At 47.2% G+C, this 24,389-nt stretch overlaps 1 protein-coding gene across 7 annotated transcripts in view; it reads left to right on the forward strand.

Moving 5' to 3' along the window:
• LSAMP (limbic system associated membrane protein) overlaps nt 1-24,389 on the forward strand; it is an 876,454-nt gene that overhangs the window by 721,025 nt on the left and 131,040 nt on the right. For all 7 annotated transcript variants that reach the window (XM_027463055.3, XM_027463047.3, XM_027463033.3 and 4 more), the window contains one exon: nt 9,302-9,534. In XM_027463055.3, coding sequence (XP_027318856.1) covers nt 9,302-9,534 — 233 coding nt within the window. The remainder of the gene's footprint in view (nt 1-9,301; nt 9,535-24,389) is intronic.

The raw sequence follows: 24,389 nt of genomic DNA on the forward strand, positions 1-24,389 counted from the left end.
TGGACAGAAGCGGTGCATTATTAGGGAGAGGCAAAATTCAGCAAAGCTGCAAATAACAGGAAGGAAGCGGAGCTGAGCGCTGCCTATCTGCTAAAGCTTTGCTGTGATTTCCACTTAAAGTTGAGTTCTTCAGCACACGAGATTAATACAGCGTGCAAGTCTCAAGCTTGGAGCATTTTCTTCTATGGTTATAAAACACCTTTGGGGTGGGGATTTTCAAAAGCATGCCCATTTGGGCAGCGAGGTAAAGGAGCTCCCTGTGCCAAATGCTGTTCTGGAAGTTTGGTGCCTGTGTGTTACACTGGGGGCCGGTGGGCTCCAAAGCACTTCTGCAAATCTGGTCTTAATTTCAGCGCTGAGCGCTTCGAAAAATCAGGGTTCAGTCGTGACTCCTTGAGTGCTTGACGAATTTCCTTGCGGCACGTTTGGGAATGCGACCATATGCCGGTGGTTTGGGGAAATAACAACACTTCTGGCCTTTGTATCAGTAGTTTTTAACCTGTCTGTGGTTGACTCCTAAAGAAACTATTTATGCAAACAAGACCAGAGGTGTACCAGCTAACTCTAGGACAGTGCATAGAGATCTGCAGTCCTGCTGGGAAATACTTAGCAGTATGTGAAGTGGAAATACCTTAAAAATATTGCTAAGCCTGAAAGAGACTTGGGAGAAGGGTTGTCTTTTCCTAAGCAAGACGACAAGGTCATGGCAGTTTGTCCCTTTGCAGCCACTGTGAAGCTGTTCCCACACAGTTACGGATCCCCTAGGCCTTTGCCCAGCTTTGCTTTAAATGTCCAAAATAAGCGTCCTTGCTTTTCCTGGGGGACTGTTCATGAGGCTAGCACTTGTAGGTGGCAAAAAGTTCTTCCTCGAGTTCGAACAGACTTATTTCTCTTATTTTTTTTGACCCCCACACGTCATGCTCAGTAATTCCTCTCCTCCCTCAGTGCTTTCAGCTTCCAAAGAGGTATAGCTTGTCAACACATCCCTTTTAAGTCCTCTCTTAGTCAAGTTATACATATTTAATGTTTTTAAGCTTCCCTTAGATGCTGATCCCTTTCCAGCCCTTGATGGATTTTGTTGTAGCTTGCCTCTGAATTCCCTCCAATTTCCCTGTGTCGTGCTGGTAACGCGGTGCCGGAGATGGGCTGCGCCCATCCAGATGTGCTCGGCGTTCAGCAGAAGTTGGCTTTGGATGGAATTAAAGAAGAGAAGCGGCAGAATCTCTCAAAGGGAACCTGCTCCATGGTCTCCTCTCTTCTCTCAGAGCATTATTTCACTACGGTATTTCAGGACCAGCCTCAGATATGGAAATGAGAGCGTGTGTCTTGCTCAGAAGCTGTTCTCTGCTTTCAAGTGGGAGAGAGATGGGAAAGGGGAAGAGGGGTTAAGCTCCTCAAAGGCTTTGTCTACATTAGGCTTTTTTCTTCCTATTTCCCACTGTTGCTTGCACGGGTGTAGCTCAATCTGTGGTGGCACCGCTGATAGCTCTGGCACAGGCAGGGAAGCTAACATGTTTCCCTAGACATCGTCTCCGCAGTCTCTACGAGCCCTGACTCCACCAGCGGTGCTCCAGCAGTGGAGGTAGGGTGTAAATAAGTGATAACTGGAGCGCTGGCACACCGAGGAGGCTTTCCTCCTTGGGATGCATCATCTTGGGAGGCAGGTAGTGTGTTCCCCAGGTGCTGGGAGGAACCATTTCACGCAGCACAAAACACAGGAGACACCTCCCAGTTTCTTACAACGCTTAAATCTGATGTCATTTCACAGCCTTGCACCAGCTAAGGGTTAATCCATGACATTCTCCGCCACAAGGTATCACCAAATGAGGATGTTAATGAGTTTAAAAAAAGAAAAAGGGGGCAGCGGGTTGAGAAACGCCTGGGGATAAAAGAGGTAGAGTACAAACTTACAAGGTGGAATGCAAGCTGTTATGCAGAGAGGAGGCCAACTCATATTTGCTCGGGGCTAGATTAATAGGCTTTAATGGCTGGGAACGATGGTGAAATTATTTAGATGGTGATTTACATTGTCATTTGAGGAGGTGTTCCACCTTTCTCTGAAACAGCTGTCACTAATCATAGGAGGGGGAGCGCTGGGCCACGCGGCCGGGTGCTCGGATCCTGTAGTACCCCTTCACTGCTGCTCCGTTCCCATTTCCTACCCCAGACACAGAGGTGTGGGCACCAGGGCTCCTTGTCCCTCCTGCCTGCTCGGAGAGGTGCTTCCACTGCAGACACACGGGGCGCTGCCAACAGCTTGGTCACCGTCCCAGCAGGCGTGGAGGCTGGTGTCCAGCATCGGTCCCTGGCAAGCCTTTGGCCCCTGATCTGATCGTTTGGCTTTATTTCCCCACATCACAAACCCTCCCAGAGGTGGTGCGTGGCTTCGGGCCACCTGGCAGCCAGCTCCTCCTGACCCAGCCGTCGCTGCCAGCGCCATGGGCACGCTCCTCGCTTGCAGCATCACGGGGGCAAGCCCTGCGGGCCCTGTGGGGTGGCACGTACTGCACCTCACCCTCTGGTGCCCTCACTCGCTTCCTTTCTGCGTCCCCTTCTTTCAGAGCTGCCCTTTGCATTTCCAATCCGTGGCATCATCTCACTCTCCGCTAGCTGTGCTGGCTGCCTTGATGTTTCTCGCCAGCTTTCGCCTCTCCCCGCTCCTTTCTCTCCCCCCTCCCTCTCCCCGCGATGTAGCGTTGCCTTTCTCCATCTGCCCGATTGTCTCTCCGCTTTTTATCTGGGTGCTGGAGCTCCAGGTGCTGTCATTCTCCGCGACAGCACAGAACGTTTCACATCGCCTCTGCGGCTGGATAATTACCAGATACCGAACCACGTGGGGCTTCCCAGCCAAACCTCCCTCCCCTCCTGTCAGAGGAGGAGATCGCATCTCGGAAATAACGTTTTCTGTGGTGGTGGTGGTGGTTGTTTTAAAGGGAAGGAAGCCAGGGGAGAAGTTGGGGAGCAGCTCTTTTGGAAATACACGGTGGTGAGCATGTGAACGTCACCCACACGGTGAGGGTTCAGGCAGGAGGAACAGGCGACCTCCAGTGCTGAAGTTTGTGAAGGAAAGCAGAGGGGATGATGGCCTGTATGATGATGCGAGCCCTTACTAGAGCTCCCAGTCCCGTTCTGGGTGTGTTCTCCAAAAATTACGGCACTGAGACTCTTCAGGAGCCGTTTGGCTTCAGGTCCTTTCACCAATTCAGTGTAAAAGCCAACAGAAGAGACTCGTTGTCTTTCAGTGAACTTCAGTTCCTAAGCGACTGCAGGTGCTTTTTAAATGTCAGCCCGTGTCCTAGTGACAGCACAAGCACGGCATCCTAAGCTGAAGTGTGCAGCACAACCACAAGACAAATCTTCCAGCAGTGTTCCCCGTGGCTATCCTACAACATCCCCACTATTCCTCAGTCTCCCCTTGGGGCGGTGCTGACCCCGTGATGCTACGGGAGGAGGCTGCAGCCAGTGGAGCAAAGCATCCGCTCGTGGCTGGAGGTCTCACCAGGGCTGTGTGATCAGCAGCAGATTGGCATCGCCTGGTGACACTGGACCAAGATCAGAGCTGGGTTTTTGGCTGAGACGGAAAGGGAGGCAGACGAGTCCTTGGCTAACCCCAAAAAGGGAAAAGGAGGGGGCTCACGGTGTTCCCTCAGCAGTCTCATCCTCCCGTCTAATCCTGGAGCAGGACCCTGATGGAAGCTGTCACTTGGCATTCCTGCAGGCATCAGCCCTGCTGCACACACGTGTGGACTCTCTGCTCTGGTGCCAGACGTGGCACCTCATGGGGACAAACCCAAATGCTTCCTAACTCTGCTGTAAAGAAATCAGTGTTTTTTTTCCTAGGCCTGGAGGGATGGAGGAAAACCTGGCCAGGATGGAGTTAACTTTCCTCGTAGCAGCGCATATTGATATTGTTAGAAAGGTACCTGTGCTTGAATGGATGTGGGCTGGAGTTGTTTATGCAGGTAGAGTGATCCCCAGAAGATGGGAAGAGCAATAAATCATGCCAGTATAAGTTCTCTTGTTCTGATACAGTCACAGCTGCCCCGGGAGAGTACTGGCATAACAATTACTGTAATTTGGGGTTTGATTTTTTTTTCCTACACAAACAGAAACCTATACACTTAAGTAGTCATTTTAACATAAAGAAAACCCATGCGAGACCAGCTGCATGTCTGCTAGCGAGAGACCGCGCGGCTCTCCTTTCAGGCTGGTGTATTTTTGGTGAATTCCCCCGGGCTTCATTTTCCATGCGTATCGCACGGACTGCGAGACGAGGATGCTCACAGCACATGAGCGGTTCTGCACTGATAGTCATATTCACCGCTCGCAATCCTTTTTGCTTTCATTAAAAGGAGTTGATGGGAGAGAGAGCGAGATAGGAGCGCTGCTGTACAAGGCACTGGGGAGACCTCATCTAGGAAGCTGGGTACGAATTCCGGTCACGACAGAGGAATTGAGGCTGGAGCAGGTGCGGAGAAGGGCTACTGGGATGTTTAGGGCAATGGAGAGTCTATCATACAAGAAGAAACTAGAAGAGTTTGGCTTGTTGAGCCCAGCAAAATGAAGGCTGAGAGGGAATATGATTGCTCTCAGTGAACACGCTGGAAGATAAGCACCCGGGAGAGAGAAGAGCTATTTAAGCTAAAGGATGGTGTTGGCATGAGAGGGAATGGATATAAACCAGCCATGAATAAATCTAGACTTAAAATTAGAAGAGGAAAAAAAAAAAGTTTCTGATCTGCAGAGCAGAAAGACTTTGAGCAGCGTGCCATACCAAGCACGGGGAGGGCGAGCAGCAGCGCGGGGACCCTACCAGCCCTGCAGCACCCCAGCAGGGGAAGGGCCCGAAATTACCACCTGAGTGATGAATTACAAGCACAGGAGGTGCAGAAAGGTGTGAGGGCCTTTGCACAGACACGTGAAGATCCCTCTGGGGGAAAGCCAAAGGGGACAAAGAGCCCTGTCCATACCCGGGCTGGGCCTCCCGCTGCTCCCAGTTAGTGGTCACCGCTCTCAGGTCCTTGCTTTCAAAGCCAGGGAAGGCTGAAGAGCACGAGCAGACAGGGTGATGACACGGAGCTGTGTCCACTATGTATTTTGAGAAAGAGGGCAGAAAATGCAGTGCAAAACCATGCTCGTTGTTTGTTTTTCTCCCAAATTTGGCAAGAACATGAGCCAGCAGTGTGCCCAGGTGGCCACAAAGGCAAATGGCATCCTGGCCTGCATCAGAAATGGTGTTACCAGGAATGGTCCCAGCAGGACTGGGGAAGTGACTGTCCCTCTGTACTTGGCTCTGGTGAGACTTCACCGCAGGTACTGTGTTCAGTTTGGGGCCCCTCGTGTCAAGAAAGATACTGAGTTGATGGAAATCAAGAGAAGAAGCAACAAAGCTGGTGAAGGGAGTAGAAAACGAGTTATGAGGAGCAGCTGAGGGTACTGGGGTTATTTAGTCTGGAGAAAAGGAGCCTGAGGGGAGGCTGCTTCTCCAGCCACTTGGAAGGAGCTTACAGTGAGGAGAGCGTCCAGCTCTTTTCTCAGGTAACCAGGGATAGGACACAAGTAAATGGCCTCAGGTTGCACCAGGGAAGGTTTAGATTGGATTTCATGAATAATTTCGTCCTGGAAGGGGTGGCTAGGCATTGGAACAGGCTGCCCATGGAAGTGGTGGAGTTCCCATACCAGGAGGTATTTAAGAGATGTGTGAATGCGGTGCTTATGAGCCATGCTTTAGTGATGGGGCTTGGTAGTGTTAGGTTTATGTTTGGACTTGATGATATTAAGTGGTTCTTTCCAACCTCAGTGCTTCTGTGATTCCAAGAGACGTGGTTTGGTGGTGAAGCAGCACAATGTGTTTCCTTTAAACCTAGCAGCTTGCGTCTTCTTACCAGCAGGTTTCTAGCAGAGGATCAGGGGGCTGGGTCTGCTCTCAAAGAACTTATTTATTTGGAGCTATAGCAGCAATAAGCCAAAACAATTATCCCGGGTTCAAGGGGACCCAATCCATCACCGGTAATGCTGTAAAATCCCTGCTGTGTTAAAGTAATCATTTAAACAGCAGCCTCACCAGTTCCTACAGGGATTCCTTCCTGCCCGTGGGCTCTCAGTGCCCCCCACCCCTCCCAAACACTGGCTTTAACTTAACCCTGAAAGACCCTTCTGAAGGCAATAAAGGACACAAGGCATCCTGTGCGTGGCCAAGCACATGGTGAAGGGGGCTGGTGAGCATTAATTTCTCTCCTAACAGTGCTGCGCTGTGGTGCTGGTCCTGGCTGTGCGAGTATCTGCAGTCAGCAACAAAGCAGCAACTTCTCTGGAGAGAATGAGCTGGGTAGGATTTTCTTTCTGTCATGTGTTCAGCTTTTCCTGTAGCACTCCTCACTCACATTAGAGGGGATGATGGTTCTGACTGAAGATCCCAAAGAGTTTTCCTGCGGTGTTATCTCCTTCCCCTTCCTCCTGTGAGATGGCCCAGGACCATTTTCTGCATTTGCAGGAGAGGAGGTGGAGGATGTCAAGGTGCCTTTCTCCAGTTCCAGTTTCTGATCGTCTCCTGGCTGGTTCTTATGATTGTTAGTCACTGGGTGAGGACGGGAAACACATCGGTAGCAGCTAGAAATGGTGCAGTAGCTAAAAAATCTTAAAGGAACCAAACTCATGAGAAAGAAAGGGAGACTAAAGAGGCATGGCAACAAGGTTTTTTGTTCTTTCTTTGTGTGTAGTTTGAATTAGTGCAGAGATCAATAGCTCCCCAGTTCCTGCAGTGACGATCCGAGGCATGGCCATGACCACTAGCCGTTCCTCTCGGTCGCTGCATCAGCAGATATCAGGAAATTAAACCTGAAGCCACGAGGAACAAACAAAATGGATGGATCGCAAATAGTTTATTAGCACTCACTGACACTGATGGTAATGCTTTCAATAAGCCTAATGAAAAGCGTTTGACTATCTCTGTGAACTCGATTATTGATTATTAGTGAACGGGAAGAGCCATTTGATATCTTGCGGAAGCCTCGCTCCTGCTGCCTCGCGGTTAAAACGTCAGTTAACGTGCCATTTAATATTCTATTAGTATTGAATTAGTACTTATTACACTGTGAAAATCATCACCATAAATCCTTATTAAAGCATGATCCATAAGGCTGGGTGGCAACTCTGGTGGAGTAGGAGGGTGCGTGCGTGCAGGCAGACGCCCTGGGATACCTCATCCATGTGGACGCCTGTTCGGAGCACACCAGGGGATTTCCAGACCTGTACATTGATATTTTTTTTCTGTAATAATTTCAGAGGAATGGGTGTGCCCAAGTGAGCAGCTCAGATCCATTTCACTCACTCCTCCAATTCTCCTTGCTTCTCCCTCACTTTTATTTCAGTGCTGCCTGCCATCATCAGGGGCACTTGTGAGGCTGAGTGTAGGGATTAACCACTGGCTTAGGGCTGACCCCATGGCAAAAGCACGACAGGTTGTGGCACACTCTTTCTCTTCTCAGGGACAGCATTTCTTGAGGTAATCCATCTCCTCTTCCTCTCAGCCCCAGGGTCATGGCAGGCAGAAGCCCAGCAAGATGCCCTGTTCATGGGGAATGGGTGGTAGGGTTTATTTTCCTGTGCTGTTTGGTCTCTCACCAAGGTCCTGTAGGGAAAGTGACCTCAGGGAGTGGAAACGGTGGATGGTGCATACATGGTGACAAGGACAAGAAGTTGCCTGAGGCCAGCAGGGAGCACGTCTGTGTTGGTGCACAGGCATTCACAAGTGACGAAGAAACTTCAACGCCCACAGCCTTCAGCTGCGGCTGTTAATCTGCTTAGCTCCTCACCGCCATCCCCTCCGGGGATTTTCACAAATCCAAAATGTGCAGAGAGGGGCTGTGAATGCCTTTTGAAAAAGATCTAACCCTCCGATTCTCCGTGCTGCTGCAGACCTACGCAGGCACACGTGTGTGGGAAGGCTGCCTGGCCTGGGTGTCCCTACGGGGCCACCTCATCCCTTGGGCATCATTCCCTCCCCAGGTCCCCAATTCCAGCTCCTGCCACGTGTGGTGGCAGCCTAGGATGGCCTGGCGAGCTGGCACTGCAGTTGCATTCGAGAGAGATGTTCTCTCTCGAATGCAACGCTGGTTGTTAAATACAGATGGCCTCTCGCTGATTCCCCTACCCCTGTCTTTCATAGGAGAACCTGATTGCTGGCTGGGGCTTGGGCTGCTCCCTAAAGCAAATGTTTGTCCGCTCAGACGGAGCTGCTCCCAGCCTGGCCAGCAGCTTGGTGAGCTTCTCGTCTCCTCCCACGCAGCCTGGCTTCCCTCCAGCCCACGAGTAACCCTGGAGCAAGTCGGAGAGCACCCCTGGGCATGCCTTTGGGGGAAAGGGTGGGAGGTGTCGGCCGTGCTGGTGGGGTCACATTGCCTGGGGCAGCAGCTGTGGCACGGCGTGAATGAAACGCATTCAGGCAGAGGAACTTGGAAAATGTCTGCCCTGTGCTAAGAGGCTGTGTAAAAGCCTACTGTCAAATATTTGTCTTATCTCCACGCGATAATCTTTATCCTTTCTCTGTTCTCTCTCAAATGCAACGCGTGCCTGGATTGTGCTGGGGAGAGGCGCTGGGTTATTTGGATGCCAGCGGGCTGTGGGCAGGACTCGAGAGGTGAAGGAGGGACAGCTCTGGAGGCTGAACTTCCCTCTTTTATCTGCAGCACAAACACGGCATGGGCTGCTGCAGGAAAAACCCTGTCAGCCTGCCTGAGCCTGGCCCTGGTGGGTACAGCTGCCAGGAGGAGTTGTGTCCCCATGTCTTCTTCAGCCAAGAGCGAGCAGAACGTGCCTCCTCTCCAGCATGGCATCTCTTCTGTGCAAACCTTCTGGGCCTTCTGCACCTTCTGGAGCTTGAAAGCGGTGCCTTGGCCAAAAACGTGTTTGTCTTCACAGCACCTTCACCCCTCCCTGTCAAGGAAAAGTGTGGGAAGGACTCCTTCTGGCCTTTCCCATTGCCAGAGTTAGAAGGGATTTGGTGACCAGGATCTCTTGTGGCCTTCCAAAGTCATTTTCAATGCAGGTATAGACCACAAACAAAAGGAAGTGAGAGCAGGAGTCATGATCACCCTAAATCACAGATATTCGTGAAGCCTGTCAGAAAATCCTTCTGAAATACATGGCCATGGGGTTGTGGTGATGAGGAGCTGCTGTGGTTTGCTGTCAAAGTGGGAGTATGCTGCAGGGTTTCTGAGCAACGTGGTGAAGGGAAGGGTCAAAAAGGAGATGAAGGGGTTTGCTAATCTCCCTGTTAATCTCCCTTTCTTATCCTCTGCAGGTGTTATGTAGAAGACAGAAGCTCCAAGGTGGCCTGGTTAAACCGTTCCGGCATCATTTTTGCTGGAGAGGACAAGTGGTCCCTGGACCCTCGAGTAGAGCTGGAGAAGAGAAGCCCCCTGGAGTACAGCCTGCGGATCCAGAAAGTGGATGTCTACGATGAGGGGTCCTACACGTGTTCAGTGCAGACACAGCATCACCCCAAGACTTCCCAGGTTTACTTGATTGTGCAAGGTAAGCAACACGCTTGAGAAAAACACAGTGGGTGGAAGGATCTGTGTCTTTCTTAGAGAAACCAAGGAGTCGGTAGCCTGTGGGCCTTGCAATGTCAGCCAGGAGGGAGCAATCCCTTTAGGTTACAATGGGACTGTCCCCTTCTGCTGCGGCATGGCAAGGCTTGACTCTGCTGTTAGCCTGTCCTTCCCAAGGCAGTGACAGAGCAGGGAATGCCGGTGATGCCAAGGCACGTTCTAGCATAATGTAAACCTAGCTGCTGGCTCTGGTTGTTCTGGTGCTGAGGGGAAGGCATTTGTTTGTGATGACACTTGTCAGAACGATGTGCTCGCCTCCTGTCTTCCCGGATAGCCCTCTGGTTTCTTCGCCCCCTCTTTCCACAGATTTCCTTCTTCTTCTTTTCTTTCTTGTTGCCATGAAAAAAAGTGTTGTGCTATTCAGCCTCCCGTTGTCAGCTCTTTGCCAGGCTGGGGAATTCATTTTTCCTGGATGTTTTTCTGTGCTGGGTCATCAGTTTGCAGGGTGCACAGTCTCCAGGCATGTGTGAAACCTGGTACCCGAGGTAGCTGCTGCTTACCTTATGTTGCCCTCTCCATTTTTAGCTACCCTCCTCCTGCGTGTGTTACAGGGAAACTGGGAACTTGGCAATCTGAAGCAACGTTGTCCTATCTGTCTGCCTGCATTCATGCTATAATAGAGAGCAAACATATCTAGGGGTTCACCAATTACTGGTAAGGACATTATGGAGTTTGCCTGATCAGTTCTGCCCAGACCAGAATACCAAACAAAACACTTCACTCTTTTGTGTGTGTTTTTTCTTCTTTCATGCAATTCTGTCGCTCAGCCTATTTATCTAAAATATTTATAGATTAGCTTAAATAGATAGGAATGTATGGCTGTGTTTAATACATATTACAGATATGTTCAGCTTTCTCATTATCATTCAGACTGGAGCTTGTTGTTTCTTCTGATCTGTCTAGTAACCCAAAATGCTCCGAATTTTATTTCTCATGGCAAACGTTTGAATCACTGAGGATGTAAATGCATGCACAAATGGACTCTCCTCTTGCTGGTATTACTTGAAAGGCTCGGGGCTGACTAGGAGGTTGTGTGTTTATCTGCAAGGCAAAGTTGGGATGCATGGTCAGAGGTGATGCTTTACATGGGAGCACACTGAGAATGAAGGCTGCCCTTTTGCTGAAAATCCTCCTTCAGCAGCGTGAGGAGCAGTGAGCATCAGCACACAGAGTATGTCCCACAGCTTGTTTGAGGGGTTGTGGGAATGGGCATGGCATGAAAAGTACTTGCAGAGCCCTGGGGATGTACCTGGCCTCACAGAAAACTGCAACCGTGCAGGTAGCCTATTGCTGGTGAAGTCTGACTGCACGCAGTTTCTATTTACCTGTCAAGGAAAATGTAGGTGCAAATGAATTTTAGAGCCATGCACATGTATTATTAATTTTATTTGTGCCTATTAGACACAGGCCTAAGCAGCAGAATTGAGTTCTCCAGCCAAGCTTTCACTTAGGTATGCGGGTGTCCAGCTCTGAGCTACTGCCACCTTTCTGAGGATGAGAAAATTCAGGCACTGGCACATATAAACTCTGGATGCCTCTAAACAAGGTGTCAGTGGATTGTGGATACTAAAAGACCTGCTACCATATCATGCTTTCTTCTAAAGCCCCAGGTCCCAGAGTGCTGTAATTGGATGAAACTTGAAACTCTAACACAGCTTCGTTTTTTCTAAAAGTAAATCTGGTTTGGTTTGGAAAAAAAAATAAAAGAAAAAGAAAAGAAAAAAGGGAAAAAAAAATGAGAACCATGAAATCTTTTACAATTTGGAAGAGTTAGACTCATTTTAATCTGTGCTTTTATTAGTTTAAAACTAATAAATAATTCATTTGAAATAATCTTAACTAATAAAACTAATTTATTAGAAACTAGTATATGTTACAGAATATTCCCTTTCCTCCCCCAGTATAATTTTCTCATATCAATTATTATTATTATTATTCTCAGATTTGCAGGTTGTTTGCCTGAAAAAAAATAGTCTGTCGCTAGTGCAAATGAAAGGAGATTAGATACTGAGTTGTAATAAGCTTTTTTATTTTAATTTAATGTAATTTATTTCCTACTCTTTTTATGTCATAAATTTAAAACCAACAGCTAAGTGAAGCTGTGGGCATCCTGAACTCAAATAAATAAAAAGCAGCTCCGGAAAGATGAAGGAGCAGGGTGTTCAGCTGTGTCCAGCAAATGGGATAGCTGTATCAGAGACTAAGGGGTAGGTAGATACTGGATCGGTGCATTACAAGTACAGAAGGCCACTGCCATAACCACAGTGCCAGGCGAAAGAATTAGGCAATCCTTGGGACACATCACAGCCTGCGTTGAGATCATTGCAGGTTAATGGAATTGCATTTTGGGGGCAGATCCTTTCCTCCCTTCAGAAGATGAGCTTTCCCTGAGATGAACTCTGCTGGTCAGAGCTGTAGGAGTGTATCACAGGCTGTCCACCGATAGGATCCCTCCCAGCTGGGCCATACTGCAGAGGTCTAAAAGACGGGTAATGAAAGGACACAGACAAAAAAATCACACCCTGGTAGCCAGCTAACAGTGGAAAAACTCCTTTTGCAAACTGTTGCCATGAGGTGGGTTATCCCCTACTCTTCATCTGTCCTTCCCTCTTTTCAAATTCAAAGTCAGCTCTGCTGGGAGAAGTAGATGTCCTCTACCAAAAGGTCAAGGGGTATAATTGTGGCCATCTCTTCTGTCTTTCTGACCCAGGTGCCTCATTTTGGGGTGAGGTGGCTAGAGGCTCTTTCCATTTACTACCCCATGTATTTCTGGTGGTGTCTGGTCAGAGGAGCAGAAAACTGGAAATACCCACAATAGGTGGTCTGATCCTTCTTTGTGTACTGAGACAAGATCAACTAGACACCGGCTGCCCCTAACATGTATTTTTTGAAGAGACCCTGCACCTGCATAGCCAGCATGTGGCCATTCATTCATGCTTTTTGCACTTGGAAAGCTTTTATGATGATCTCATCCAAACTGATTTTGTTACCAAGTGTTTCTGGTCCCTCCACAACACGTGGTGGTAATTTATCCTACTTTTTCTCAAAACTACCTCTCACCTGCCCGTGAACCCTTGTGTCTTCAACCTCTCCAGTCTAGATTAACAGGCTTACTTCTTGCAGGCCATATTTTCCAACCCTTACGTTGCATTTTGTTCACTGCTGTCTGTTTTTTCCACACGTTTCCTTAAATGTGCTGTCCCAAACCAAAGCAAGAGTTCCAATTCAGAGTCATTTGTGCAGATAAAAGGCAAATAAGTAGCAGCCATATTTTGCACATCATGCTTAGCTTACCTACCCCCAGAATAAGATGAGATTCATCTTTTTTTACAATAACAACTCATCTCTTTGTCTTATTTAGTCCCTGCTGCTCTCTAGACCTCAGGTACTGGTCTGCAGGTGCTCAGTCCCCACTTGTGCCATTGAACACTAATTGTCATTTCCACCCTTCCCAAGCACAGCGCTTTGTGCTCACTGCTGTGGGATTCCTTCTAGTTGGTTTCTCCATGGAGACCACCACTTCGGGTTTCTTAATCCTCCTTGTCTCCAAGGCGCTTGCTGCTGCCTCCGACTTGGTGCCACCGACACAAGTCAGGTGCCTTCTTCCTGATCCATCACAGAGGTGTTAATTGAAGCATCGAAGAGATCAGGGCACAGAAGCGGGCTGTGGTAACAGCCCACTAAAACCTCCATCCTGACAGGTAGGAATCTGTTGATTGCAGCTCTTTGAAGCGTCCTGATGGTGATTTAACATCCACCATCTTTTCTTGGCTTGCTCAGGAGGCTGTCAGGCCTGCTGAAGTCAAGATATATCACATACTGCTCCCTCTTTATCCACTATGCCACGTATCCTATAAAAAAAAAAAAGGGGAATGATGATGGGGTGATGGGAGAGATGCTTGCCAAAAGTACATTGGTTATTTTTTCCTTTGCTGTATTATTATCCTCTAGGTGTTTATAAATGGGATGTTTAATCGTTCCTTCCAGTATGCTCGGTAACTTGTTCCAGGAGGGTGAGTCGTAAAGGGGACCTGGTGGCTGCCCCTTTCCCAGCGTTATCTTGGGCCCTTGTTCTTTTAGGGCTGTAGCCTCAGGCCCTTCTCAGGCGTAAATGTCAGGGGAGAAATCCCTGCAGTTCTTACTGATCAGGGTCATAGGCAAAAGGCGCGGAGATATTAGCAGGCATGGGGTTTGAAAGTTTTGGCAATGAAGGCTTAGTCCTGTCCAACTCGAGCTGAAGGAATAACTCTCTCAGCTAGGAGCAAGCAGATGGTTGCTGTTTTTGCTGTCAGGAGCCTTTACAACAAGGCATTGCTGTGAACGGAGGCGGCTGGGAGCTGTTCAGCGAAACAAAAACATTTCGCTTGCTTTGGCTTTGATGAAAGTTTAATCGGGAGGGTTTTACAGGTCTGAGGTGCTTTTTCTGGTCAAAACTGTGAAGAGAAACAGCTAAGAAGCATTACCATAGCCCATCTGAAAGCTAACGGTTGCAGCTGGAGGTAAGGAGAACTCGCATGCACCCTTTAGCTCAGACTCTGGGACTCCTGCAGCCTTGCTAACATTGCTCATGATTTCCAGTTACTGAATGTTCAAAGGATGTGGGATCTCCCTTGTTTTAATGTTTATTTCATGGAAAAAAAAATAATAATCAAAAGAGCTTTGTCATTTTGGCAGAGCAAAACTGAATTTGGAAACATCAGCAGCAAATTTTCACAAAGGGGAATTCTTGTTTACTGCTTGGCCCTAATCAGAAACTCTGAGTCAATGTATAGCAGCTAAAGGCCAAATCCCCCAGTTTTCTTTCAAGCTGATAGGCATTAGTGTGTGAAAAGAACCACGGGGCATAGCCTGCTCCATTATGCATTGCCTTTGTAGAGCTCCTCGCTTACAAAGACGCGGACTGACCGTTCATTCTTTCCAAGTGGTATAAAGATATATTTGTTGTTGCTGGGGTTTAACCATTGAAAACTTGTTATTAACTCTGTGCGGTAGATTAGCCGTAGCCCCTCTCTGCCCACTCCCCTGAAATTACAGGACTTTGTGCTGGTGAAGCGCTGCAGAGCCAAATCCTTTGCCCACAAGGGTAGCAGAAGCCAGCCAGGCTTCCTTCGTGGAAGCACTGCCCCTTGTAGGATCCAGGTCTGGGGCTGAGGAGCGAGGGGGTTTTCCAGCACCTTCTCAGCCCTTGACTTCCCTGCTGAGTCTGTGTGGCCGGTCTGTGTGGTGCCATGCACCTTGAAGTCTTTCCACACCCCTTTCTGTCATTCTCCTCCAGTTTATTCCCTGACAGAACATGGGGCTGGTGGCTGTCAGCAGATTTCTGGAGACCAGAGCTGGCTTTGAGCTCAGCAGAGCCCACCTCCCCCTGACATTTCTGGCCTTGGCGCTCCTACGACCGGTGCTAGAAGCAGGGAGATTTGAAGAGAGCTGAAGCTATTTTTCCTTTGCTAGCCAAACAATAAGGATGTTGGAGTCAGGTGCCATTCCCTGAGATATGTTTGCTTCCCTGCTCGGTGGGCGCCGAGCCCAGAATTCAGAGGGATCTTTCTGAGCACTAGCACTGTGGCGTTTTCAATTCCAGGGAGCCTGCAGTAGGTAAGAACGAGCACAGACCACTTTGTCTTTTTCAGGACATAGCCCCAGTGGGAAAATGACAGCGAATTTGGCATGCTGTTGCAAAGAATAATGAGATAACATGGGAGTATGAATTTTCTGAGAGGGAGGAAAAAAAAAAGATCATTTTACTGGGAGCGGTGGGGGAGAAGAAGAAAAGATTGGAGGGAGGAGATAAATTCAGATTACTACAGGGGCTGGGAAAGGCAGGACCAGCGTGCACAGAAGGAAGTGACAGCAGATCAGTTTGTTGGGGAAAATAAGCTGAGAGAGCGGGGAATCATCCTGGGGAACCGAAGCACAGTAGATCTTGCTACCCCCCTTCTGCTGCTATCGTGGACCGTAATTTCCTACCAGCAAAATAATTCTAGAATTTCAGGCACACAGTGGTATTGCTGGCAATCTTTCTAGGTTTTCTGTGCTGGTTTGTTTTGCCCAAGCTCATAAATCGCAGGAAATTGCACCTGGTGTTTCATAGTTTACCAAGGAACTTCCTGCCGCGCCCCATCTAATATTTTTATGGCCTCCCCATAGTGTCCTGATGCCTCTTAACTTCTGTTTTCCTATCTCTAGGCAGGGCTGGGATGTTACTGTGCAGGGTAGGTTTTGTCTCTGTTTTATAGGTTGGCTCTCAGCACTTCTTAGTGCATAAATCAGGAGGTTTTTTTCTTGGGAAATATTTTGGTGCTTGCTTTGCAGGTGCAGGCAGGAGACAAAAACAGAATACTTCAAAAAATGCTTACTCACTTTGGTGGAAAAAAGTATTGCGTAAAATACACTGAATGCTTTCCTAAGGCTGGGAGGAAGGGTCTTGATGTGATAATCCAGCTCCTTGTAGATAAAAATCATTTAGCTCGAGTGGTCTCTTCAGAGCAGTATCAGCTGACTTGGTGTGATTTTGCCTGATCAGCTGATTCTGGATTCAGAGCAGTACCGTGAAAGATTTTCCCTTGGTAGCTCTTTGTCTGATGGTCTCAATCTACTGCCCCATGTCTTAGCCTGGACTGCAAGACAGTGGAGTAGGGACAATGTTTGCTCTCTGCTCCAAACGCAGCAAGAACCTCATCCCACCACCAAGTCTGATAACCCTTGAGAGCGTGCCAATGACTCCTAATCCTAAAGCCAAGCATGTTCCTGCTCCCATGGCTGAAACAGCCATGGCTGTGGTAGCATAACAGAGTTGTCTTGACCTGTTGCAAGCCCTGGAACTTGACCCAGTTTGCCCATTACGGGGTGTAGTCCCATCGACATCCTAAGTGAAGCTGCAGATTCCCATTGCTTGCACCCTCCATGACGATGGCCACCGTCTTGTCAATGTTGAGTTAACTTTTTTTTTCCCCACATCCTCTTGAGATCTTTTTGCAGAGGAAAAAGTGCTGGTATAACCTGGAATTAATATATTATTCATTGCATGTAACAGACCTGTAACTGCTCAGTAGCTTGAAGATGAGCAATAAGGTTTTTAAAAAGAAGAAGAAAAAGTCTCAAAAGATCTGATCTAAAGCTTTGGATTTCTAACCCGCGATAATAGGAGAAGATATATAGCTAGTCTCCACTAGACGTTTTTGGATCAGCTTGTCTCTTTGCTTGCAACACAGATGAAAGCTGAGGTTAATTATGCTCCACATTTCTCTGTCTCCGATCAACCTTTTCCATAGCTTTGCTGTCCATTTTATTTTCTTACTTTCATTTGAAAGAAATATTGCCAGGTTGAGGTTAGCCAGATTTGTGGTTTGTTTAGCTGAGGTTTTATTATATCCTAGAGATACTGGAAGTAGCTTGGCTTCCTAAAGAAGTGAAGTATATTGGGTTTTGTCTGAATGGGTATGCTGTGTGCCTGTCCTTTCACTTGGCTACCTCCAGCACCCCTCGTATCCACTGAGACCTTGCTGGAGAAGAGCTGCGGCCCCTGAAGTTCTCACTAGTGCCTCCTATTCTCCTGCATCCCATACTGACAGGTCGTGTAAAAGGCTGCGTGGCTGCAGGTTGGTTTGGAGCCACGTGTGTGCCAGCTGGCTGGTGTGCCACGTTGACTGAAACTGGCCAAGAGCCCTGAAGGTTATCCGAGAGATGAAACCTTAGGACCTAGGACACGGTGGTAAACCAGGCGTTGTAAACTCCAGCGTTTGTGGAGCAGCGTGTTCCTTTCGCCTGCTTTTCTTATTTCACTGGTGCCCGTGGAGTCGATGCTGCAAATCTGCCGTGCCCAAAGCTCCATATGGGATTCACTTGAACTTCCAGATTCCTGGGGTCCAGCAGCTCAGGTTTTGTGTTTTTGGCTGCTGTGCTGCTGTCTATGTTCATTGTAGCAGTGTGTTAGTGGGTAAGGATCTGGATGAAAATCTTTATTCCACTGAAATTAAAGGGAATTTTGCTTCATTGGAGCCAAGGCTTCATCTGAAATTGGAATTGGCTAGAAGCAGATTGTAAAATAAACCTCAATTGAGCCAGCAGTTCAAAAGCAACATCCAGGCTGTAGAAAGAAACAAATTTATTTCCTGCTTTAAAAGCTTTCCATTTTAGTGTTTAACATGCAATAATTACAGAAGGAAAGAAATGGGCATTTCAGGAAAAAGAACAAGGCGATAGACTTTCTAATATGAGACTGTCGTTTTAGAGCTGACTTGGGAATTTAAAGGGTGAGGCAAGGCAGGTAGGCATGGTATCTGTGCTGTGTCTTCCTACCGCACGCTTCTGTCTGTGTGGTGTGTATCGATCTCAACCCATCCCGCGGTAACCTTGTGCTCCTACTATTTGTCTCTATCCAGTTGCTGGCCGTCATCTCACTCCTCAGCAGATGTGCCGTCTTTCTGATGTGTGTACAAGCTATGTCTTGTAGGATAAGCCTCCAGCTGCTTTCCACAAAAACAACAAATGATAAATTCCATTAAGTAATAGGTTTTCAGGGCTTAGATTTTGTTGTGTTTTTTTTTTTTTTTTTTTTTTCAGTGCTCAAGTTCTTTTTATCTTTAGAAATATTGGAATTACTACCCCAGTAGCAGCTCTTTACTCACCAGAAAGTGAAGAAACATTCTGAGAAAATAATGACTTAATATCACATTTCCTGTATAGCTGCTAAAATATCATTAGTTGGTTGCTTGGGAAAAAAAAAATAAAATAAAATCTCCAAAATAACAGAATAGCAGCTTGGTTTAATAAAGCCTGAGATGTGATAGTTAAGTGGGGGAAAAAATAAAGGACTTGCCAAATGTGCGTACAACAAAATAGACAAAAAAGAAACAGATATTTAGACATATGGCTTCCATTTACCGAGTATTCAGACAGGGAGCACTTTCTCAAAACCCAACCACAGCTTTTGAAAAATGTCTTTTAAAAAAAAAATAAATATTAGGTTAAAAAGTGTGAATCTCCAACAGAAAATGGGAGAAAGGTGATGGATTAGAAACACAAAGGAAGCAGCAGGGTTGCTCCTGGGGAAAAAACAAGGGTTTGCCTTGGCAGTCTGAGGGAGCACATGGAGGCTGTGATCGGTGGCGCTGGGTCCTTGCCTGCCACAGCTCAGGGAAGTTAGTGGGGAGACCTGTGGTGGGAGGAATCAAGCCCTGTTTGAGAAATTTTAGTGGTTTCTGGAAGTCTGAGAATACTATCAAGAGATTGCTTTGTTTCTCCAAGGCACATTGGGAGTGCCATCGCTTGTCTGGCCGGATTTTGCTGGAAGACCCTTTGAAAATCCCCAAATGGGGTTTTCCCAGTTCTCATACCAAAAGGCTGAGGCTGCTGAGTGTTGGGGAAAGCCACTTCTAAAATTCCCTCCATCTTCACGTGTCTGATTTCCCTTACATGGTCTACTTGATAGTCCTTCTCCAATCTTCCAGAGACATTTCCAGGAATATCTTCATTTATTATGTGGACACATGTAGGAATGGGAAACAGCCTTAAAATATAAAACTTTCAAGGACTCCTCAAACAGCAAAGTAGACTGTAACTACATTTTTCTTCCCCTTCCATGAAAGTTACCTTTAAAAAAAAAAAATGCAAAAAAAAAAAAAAACTAGGGAGGTCCTTTTTAATGAAATGAGAATTGGATTTTGGTGATAAGTTTTAATTTAGGGCAAATAATTTAATTGGAATGACTCATTAATTTGGGGGTGCATAAATTGGGCCTCTGGCAGCCTATTATCTGCTTTTTTTTCCCTTTCTGATTCTTCTCTGTCAGCACTACAAGAAAAGCCTTTTGCCTTTAATAAGGTAAGGAGACACTCCTTTTGAATTCATGGAGAAGGGACTCTCATGGTGACTTCAGTGTACTGGCAACTCAACTTTGAGAATAGACTTAGAGAATAAGTGAGGCATCTGCTTGTGTTGGGTTAACCAGGAGGCTGAGATCTCAGCTCTGCTGTTGGTGAGTACATCCATTAATGTGTTAAAAGCCACTGCAGGCAGGCAGAGGAAAGTGCAGAGTGAAGAGCCTTTCAAAGGGAGAGGAGCCAAGAAGCAAGATCCTAAACATGAATTCCTTGTCGCCCTCACACAGGTGCCACGGCAGCAGCTGTAGTCTGGAGTGTCTCTTCAAAATGATTGTCCCCTTGTTAGGCTGATGGGAATGTGACTTTTGGGTATGTTAATGCTTTGAATGCAAAGAAAAAGTTCTTTGCAAAGTAGGATAAATCTCCCCAAATAACCACAGAACAGACTCGACTGTACAATTCCAGTGATGACCTTGGGGATTATTAACACGTAGAGCTCCCGATTCATGACTTTATCGGAAAGATTAATCCGCTTGTTGACCTACTGGATTGAGATAGAGAACAAAAGTTTGTAAGGACGCTGCTTCTGGCGGTCCAAATCAAGGTACCTTGGCTCTCTCGCTGCCAGTGCCTTAACCTGCTTGAGGGGAGTGTTAACAGGGTACCAGTGACCATGATTTTCACTCCTGTGAATGTTTCACGTGATTTGTTGTCTGACTGTGTTCCAGGAGAATATTTACAGGAGTACAAAGCCTGTTCACTATCTTTGCCATTGAGGCTGGGACCTTGGCTTGGCCTATACTGCCTCTGTGGGCAGTGTCTGAGCAAGGCCTGGACTCCAGGCCAGATGGCACAGACCAGCTCGTGTTCATGCTACTTGGTGGCTCTACCTTTTGGAGCAGAGAGATCTTGTCCACAACACGCCAGGCACCGGCAGGGAGGGCTGGTCTCCTCCATGTTCCCAGCGTTGCCCCCACGGCCCTCAGACATGCTGATTTTGGGGTTGGTTGATTGATTTGTTATGTTTGCTGCTTCAAAGTGCCTGAAATGATGAGAAGGCTGGGATGCAGTCTGGCAGACCGGTGTTGTTTTAAGAGGATGCCAAGAGCGTATGGAAGAACTTGAAATCCCAGGGCCTGTGGAGTTGGTGTTGGAGGGCTCTCCCAGGTTCAGGGAGCCAAACTTGGCGCTGTCCCCCTGTCTGGAGGGGGCTGTCCACATCAGCTGTGCCTGACACGGGGAGGGGAGCTGAGAGGGGATGTATTTTGTCATTCCAGAAGAGAGCCTGGGGTTGAACTCAGGTCTGTATGCACAGCTCTCCAAAGGACTGGAGCAAAATTGCGAGGCCACGGTGTGCTCTCTGGAGCAAAATCTAGAAAACCCCATGGACAGCAAGACAGAGTCTTTCAAGGTCATCAAAGATTCACCTTGTCTTAACAAATCCAGGGTGTGTACATGATTCCGACAGATAAATTGCACAGGTGGCCTGTCAGAGGCAGGACTAAAATCAAGTCCAGAGATGCACTTCTCTGTCACTCTGTTTTTTAATAGTAACTCTCCTAAGGTTGCAGCTCTCTTCTGTACGGACACTTAGTCACGCAAACTGAAGTGGTATAGTACAGGTGAGATTCATCACGCTTAATCATCTTAGACATTTAAACGTTAGTAGTGCAAATTTAACGTAGATCTACATAGCAAACTTTTGGATGCCTAAAATTTGGTGACCTGAATCCACCTTGATACACAGGAAAGACGAGTATGCTGTGTAAGAGACTAGTTCTGGGGATCCTGGCATTTCCCACAGTCTAACACTCTCTCCTTGGCAGATTTGGCTGGTCTTGACTCTTTTTCTTGCTATGACTTGGATTTTGTGACTTTAGTGTAACAGTACCTTTTCTTTTAATATGTAATCTCTTCCACACTGGATAATGCTTTTGGTTATACCGCCTGATCTATTTACCTGTCCTCACAACGAGCATCTGCATTCCCCTCCAAATCTTCTTGTTTGAAGCCTGCCATAAATTTGTGCAAGCTCTCACAGTGGAAGGTTGCCATCTCCTTGTCTGAATACTCTTGCTTCTCACTGAGCCAGAGGGTGAGGGACTCCCCTAAAAAGATTTCTGCGCTTGCTGCTCCCTGAGCCACCAGCCCAGGAAAGCCCCGAGGCGCTTGCTAAATTTTTAACCAGATGAGTAATCCTACTCTCACCCAAACTATTCCAGGCTACTCAATTTTTCTCCTGGATTTTGTGCTGCCCTTGTCTCACTAGTCCTTGAACTACTTTAAGACATCAGTAGTGTTGGACCCAAGTGCTCCTTTCTCTCTTCTTTCTTCTTCCTGAAGGGAAAGCTGTGTAAGAGAGAAAAATGAAGCACCAGCTATCTAGTTGCTTGCATCTGCAGTTCTTAGGAGCTGCAGTGACTGCTGTGCATCATCTGTGGTTCTGCAAAGCCCATTATTCCCAATGGATTTCACGGTGTTACTCTCTTCTTCCTGGGGTTCAAGAGCACACTGCTGACTGGTCTCCCAGCCAGACTTTTCCACTCCCTTAAAAACAGGTAAACAAATGGAAAACAAAGCCCACCCTTCATCTCCATTTTTCTAATCCTCTTGGTTTTGTGGGCACGGTTCTGCCAGCAGTTGCAGAAACTCCCAAGCCTGTACCTGAATAGCAGAAACTCTCCTCTCTTTGGCTCCCAGATCAAATCAAATTGCTGTTTATTTCATTGCCCTGATAAATTTTTTATTAACTGTGTTAGAAGTCTGTGAGGAGGAGGAGGAGGAGGGGAAGAGAAAGGAGAAAGCTGTTCAGGAATGTAGGCTGGGCAAAGTGCCCACGATTAATGGGGTAGCGGTGACCAGCGGGTAGTTGAAAATTCACCAGTGCCAACTGCCAGGAGCATTTTGCTGCCTGTGACAGCTGGTCATCATTATTGGACGACTGCTTCTGTGTACATCTTAGATCTGTGTCTTTGCATGCCTCTTACCAAGTCACTCTCGATTTCTGTTTTGCAGGGACATACTGAAGCAATTAGGGCGTGCTGGATGGCTGTAGGGATGAGTGAACAGCGTTGAGTAAAATACAAATTCTCTCCTACTCCACCCCTAATTCCTCTATCTAAAGATGAGCTTAAGACCATGTCCCAGAGATAGGCCTCCTTCAGCACTGGATGAGCTTGAACTGGGGCTTTGACCAAGTGGCTGGGTAGAGCTGGCAGACCTCATTCCTTGCTGCTATGGGGCCCTTGGTCTCTTCAAAGACAACTTCAGTCTGTTCTGGCTGTGATAGCCGTCTTTAAGAAAGCAAAACCAGCCTTTTGATGCACCATATATGTGACCTATGTGTCTCCTGGTGCCCTAGTGAAACAGTGAACACCTAACCCTGGTGAAAGGTTGCAAATTCAGATGGCTTATACTGCATGGTTGACAGTAACAAGGGCAAACCAAGACCGCTGCCTGTGCCATCCAGTTTGAGGGAAAGGGAAAAGTGTTGTATGGAGCTGCTAGAAGCTCATCTATGAGGCTTCTTGGGAACGTAGCACATCCAACAGGCAAAGGCAGAGTAATTGGGGTAGAGAAAGACCTCAGAAGAGAAGCATTAAATGCAATGCAGGTGCATTCAGGTCAGAGTGAAGCAGCTATCAGTGCAGAGAAGGTAAGGGAAATAAAGGCCTTGTATCCATTTTCATTGAAGTTCTTGACATGGAGCTCCCCATAAGGGATAGTTTTATAGCTTATTAGGTGTTAAAGACTTCTTTAGGATCCAGAGGGGTCGCAAAATGCTCCCACTGTGCGTGACATGAACAGAACATGTGAAATAGGAAATTGTTATGGATGCTAATCCTCATTTTTTTTGTTTTGTAGTTTCAGTTCCTCCTTGGCCTGTGATACTCAGCCACTAGCCAGTCTTGGAAGTGGGAGCTGAGACCAACGGAAAGAGCTGTCTCATGCTCTTAGGAAAATGTACCGTCACGGCTTCAGCTTGCTAGCCCAGTATTATAGAGCTAACAGCAGAGTCACCTGATGCCTTTTGAAAGGCGTAACTAGGGCACAATCGACACCATGCAGGGAGAGAAGGAATGTAGGATTTTGGATGACTAGCTTTTTTCTTTGTGCGGCAGACTCAGAAGGCTTGAATGGGAAGAAAATGTGGTTCTTGGGATGGATCTACCATTCGGCTGGAGAGGAGGTTCAAGCGGATCTTGAGGAACATATTTCAGCCAGGGATGTTGTGCTTGGGAAAGAAAGAGGACAGGGAGTCTTCCAGACTAAAGTTTCTATCAGATGCAGCACCTCAGCAAGACCATGCTGTCAGTAACAATATTGTGTACTTTCTCTAAGTGTGAGTGGTACCCATGCTGTGTATATTTTAACTTCTTTTACTTCCACATCTCTACAATAGAATGTAGTAAAAATTACTCTGCCAAAACCTGAGTACAGTGATATTCTGGACTCTGTCCCCGTAAGTCATTGTGAAACAGCCTACAAACCTCCAGAGGCACTAGCTAGCCAAGGGAAGGAGGAGCTCTTTAATTGGATTCAGAGTGCTGTAAATCAGTGGGAAAATGCTTCTCGTAACTTGTCTGGTATTTTAGTTTATCGTCAGTTAAGGTTGCTTTTCACGGGGTCTCAAAGTATTTCACAGTTCAGGTTCTCCAGTGAATTTGTTCATTAGAGGACCATTCACTGACTTGCCTGGCATGGTTAAGCAAGTATTCTTGTTGTACATCAGTTTACTTCTCCCTGCCTTTTGCTGCTAGAGAGTTCTTGCCATTCCCATTGTGTCTTCATTTCGGCTGTTCACAGTGACACAAAATGTCTCCTGCCCGAGGTCAGTCTTCCCATGATGAAAGTCTCCCATGGAATTAGTCAGGCTGGAAGACAGGCTTATATCAGAGATACAAGCCATCGGAAAATGGTGGCAGGCTGTCAGTTCCCATTAGCTAATGCTACCTGG

The sequence above is a fragment of the Anas platyrhynchos genome, chromosome 1 (assembly GCF_047663525.1).
Source record: "Anas platyrhynchos isolate ZD024472 breed Pekin duck chromosome 1, IASCAAS_PekinDuck_T2T, whole genome shotgun sequence".
NCBI lineage: Eukaryota > Metazoa > Chordata > Aves > Anseriformes > Anatidae > Anas > Anas platyrhynchos.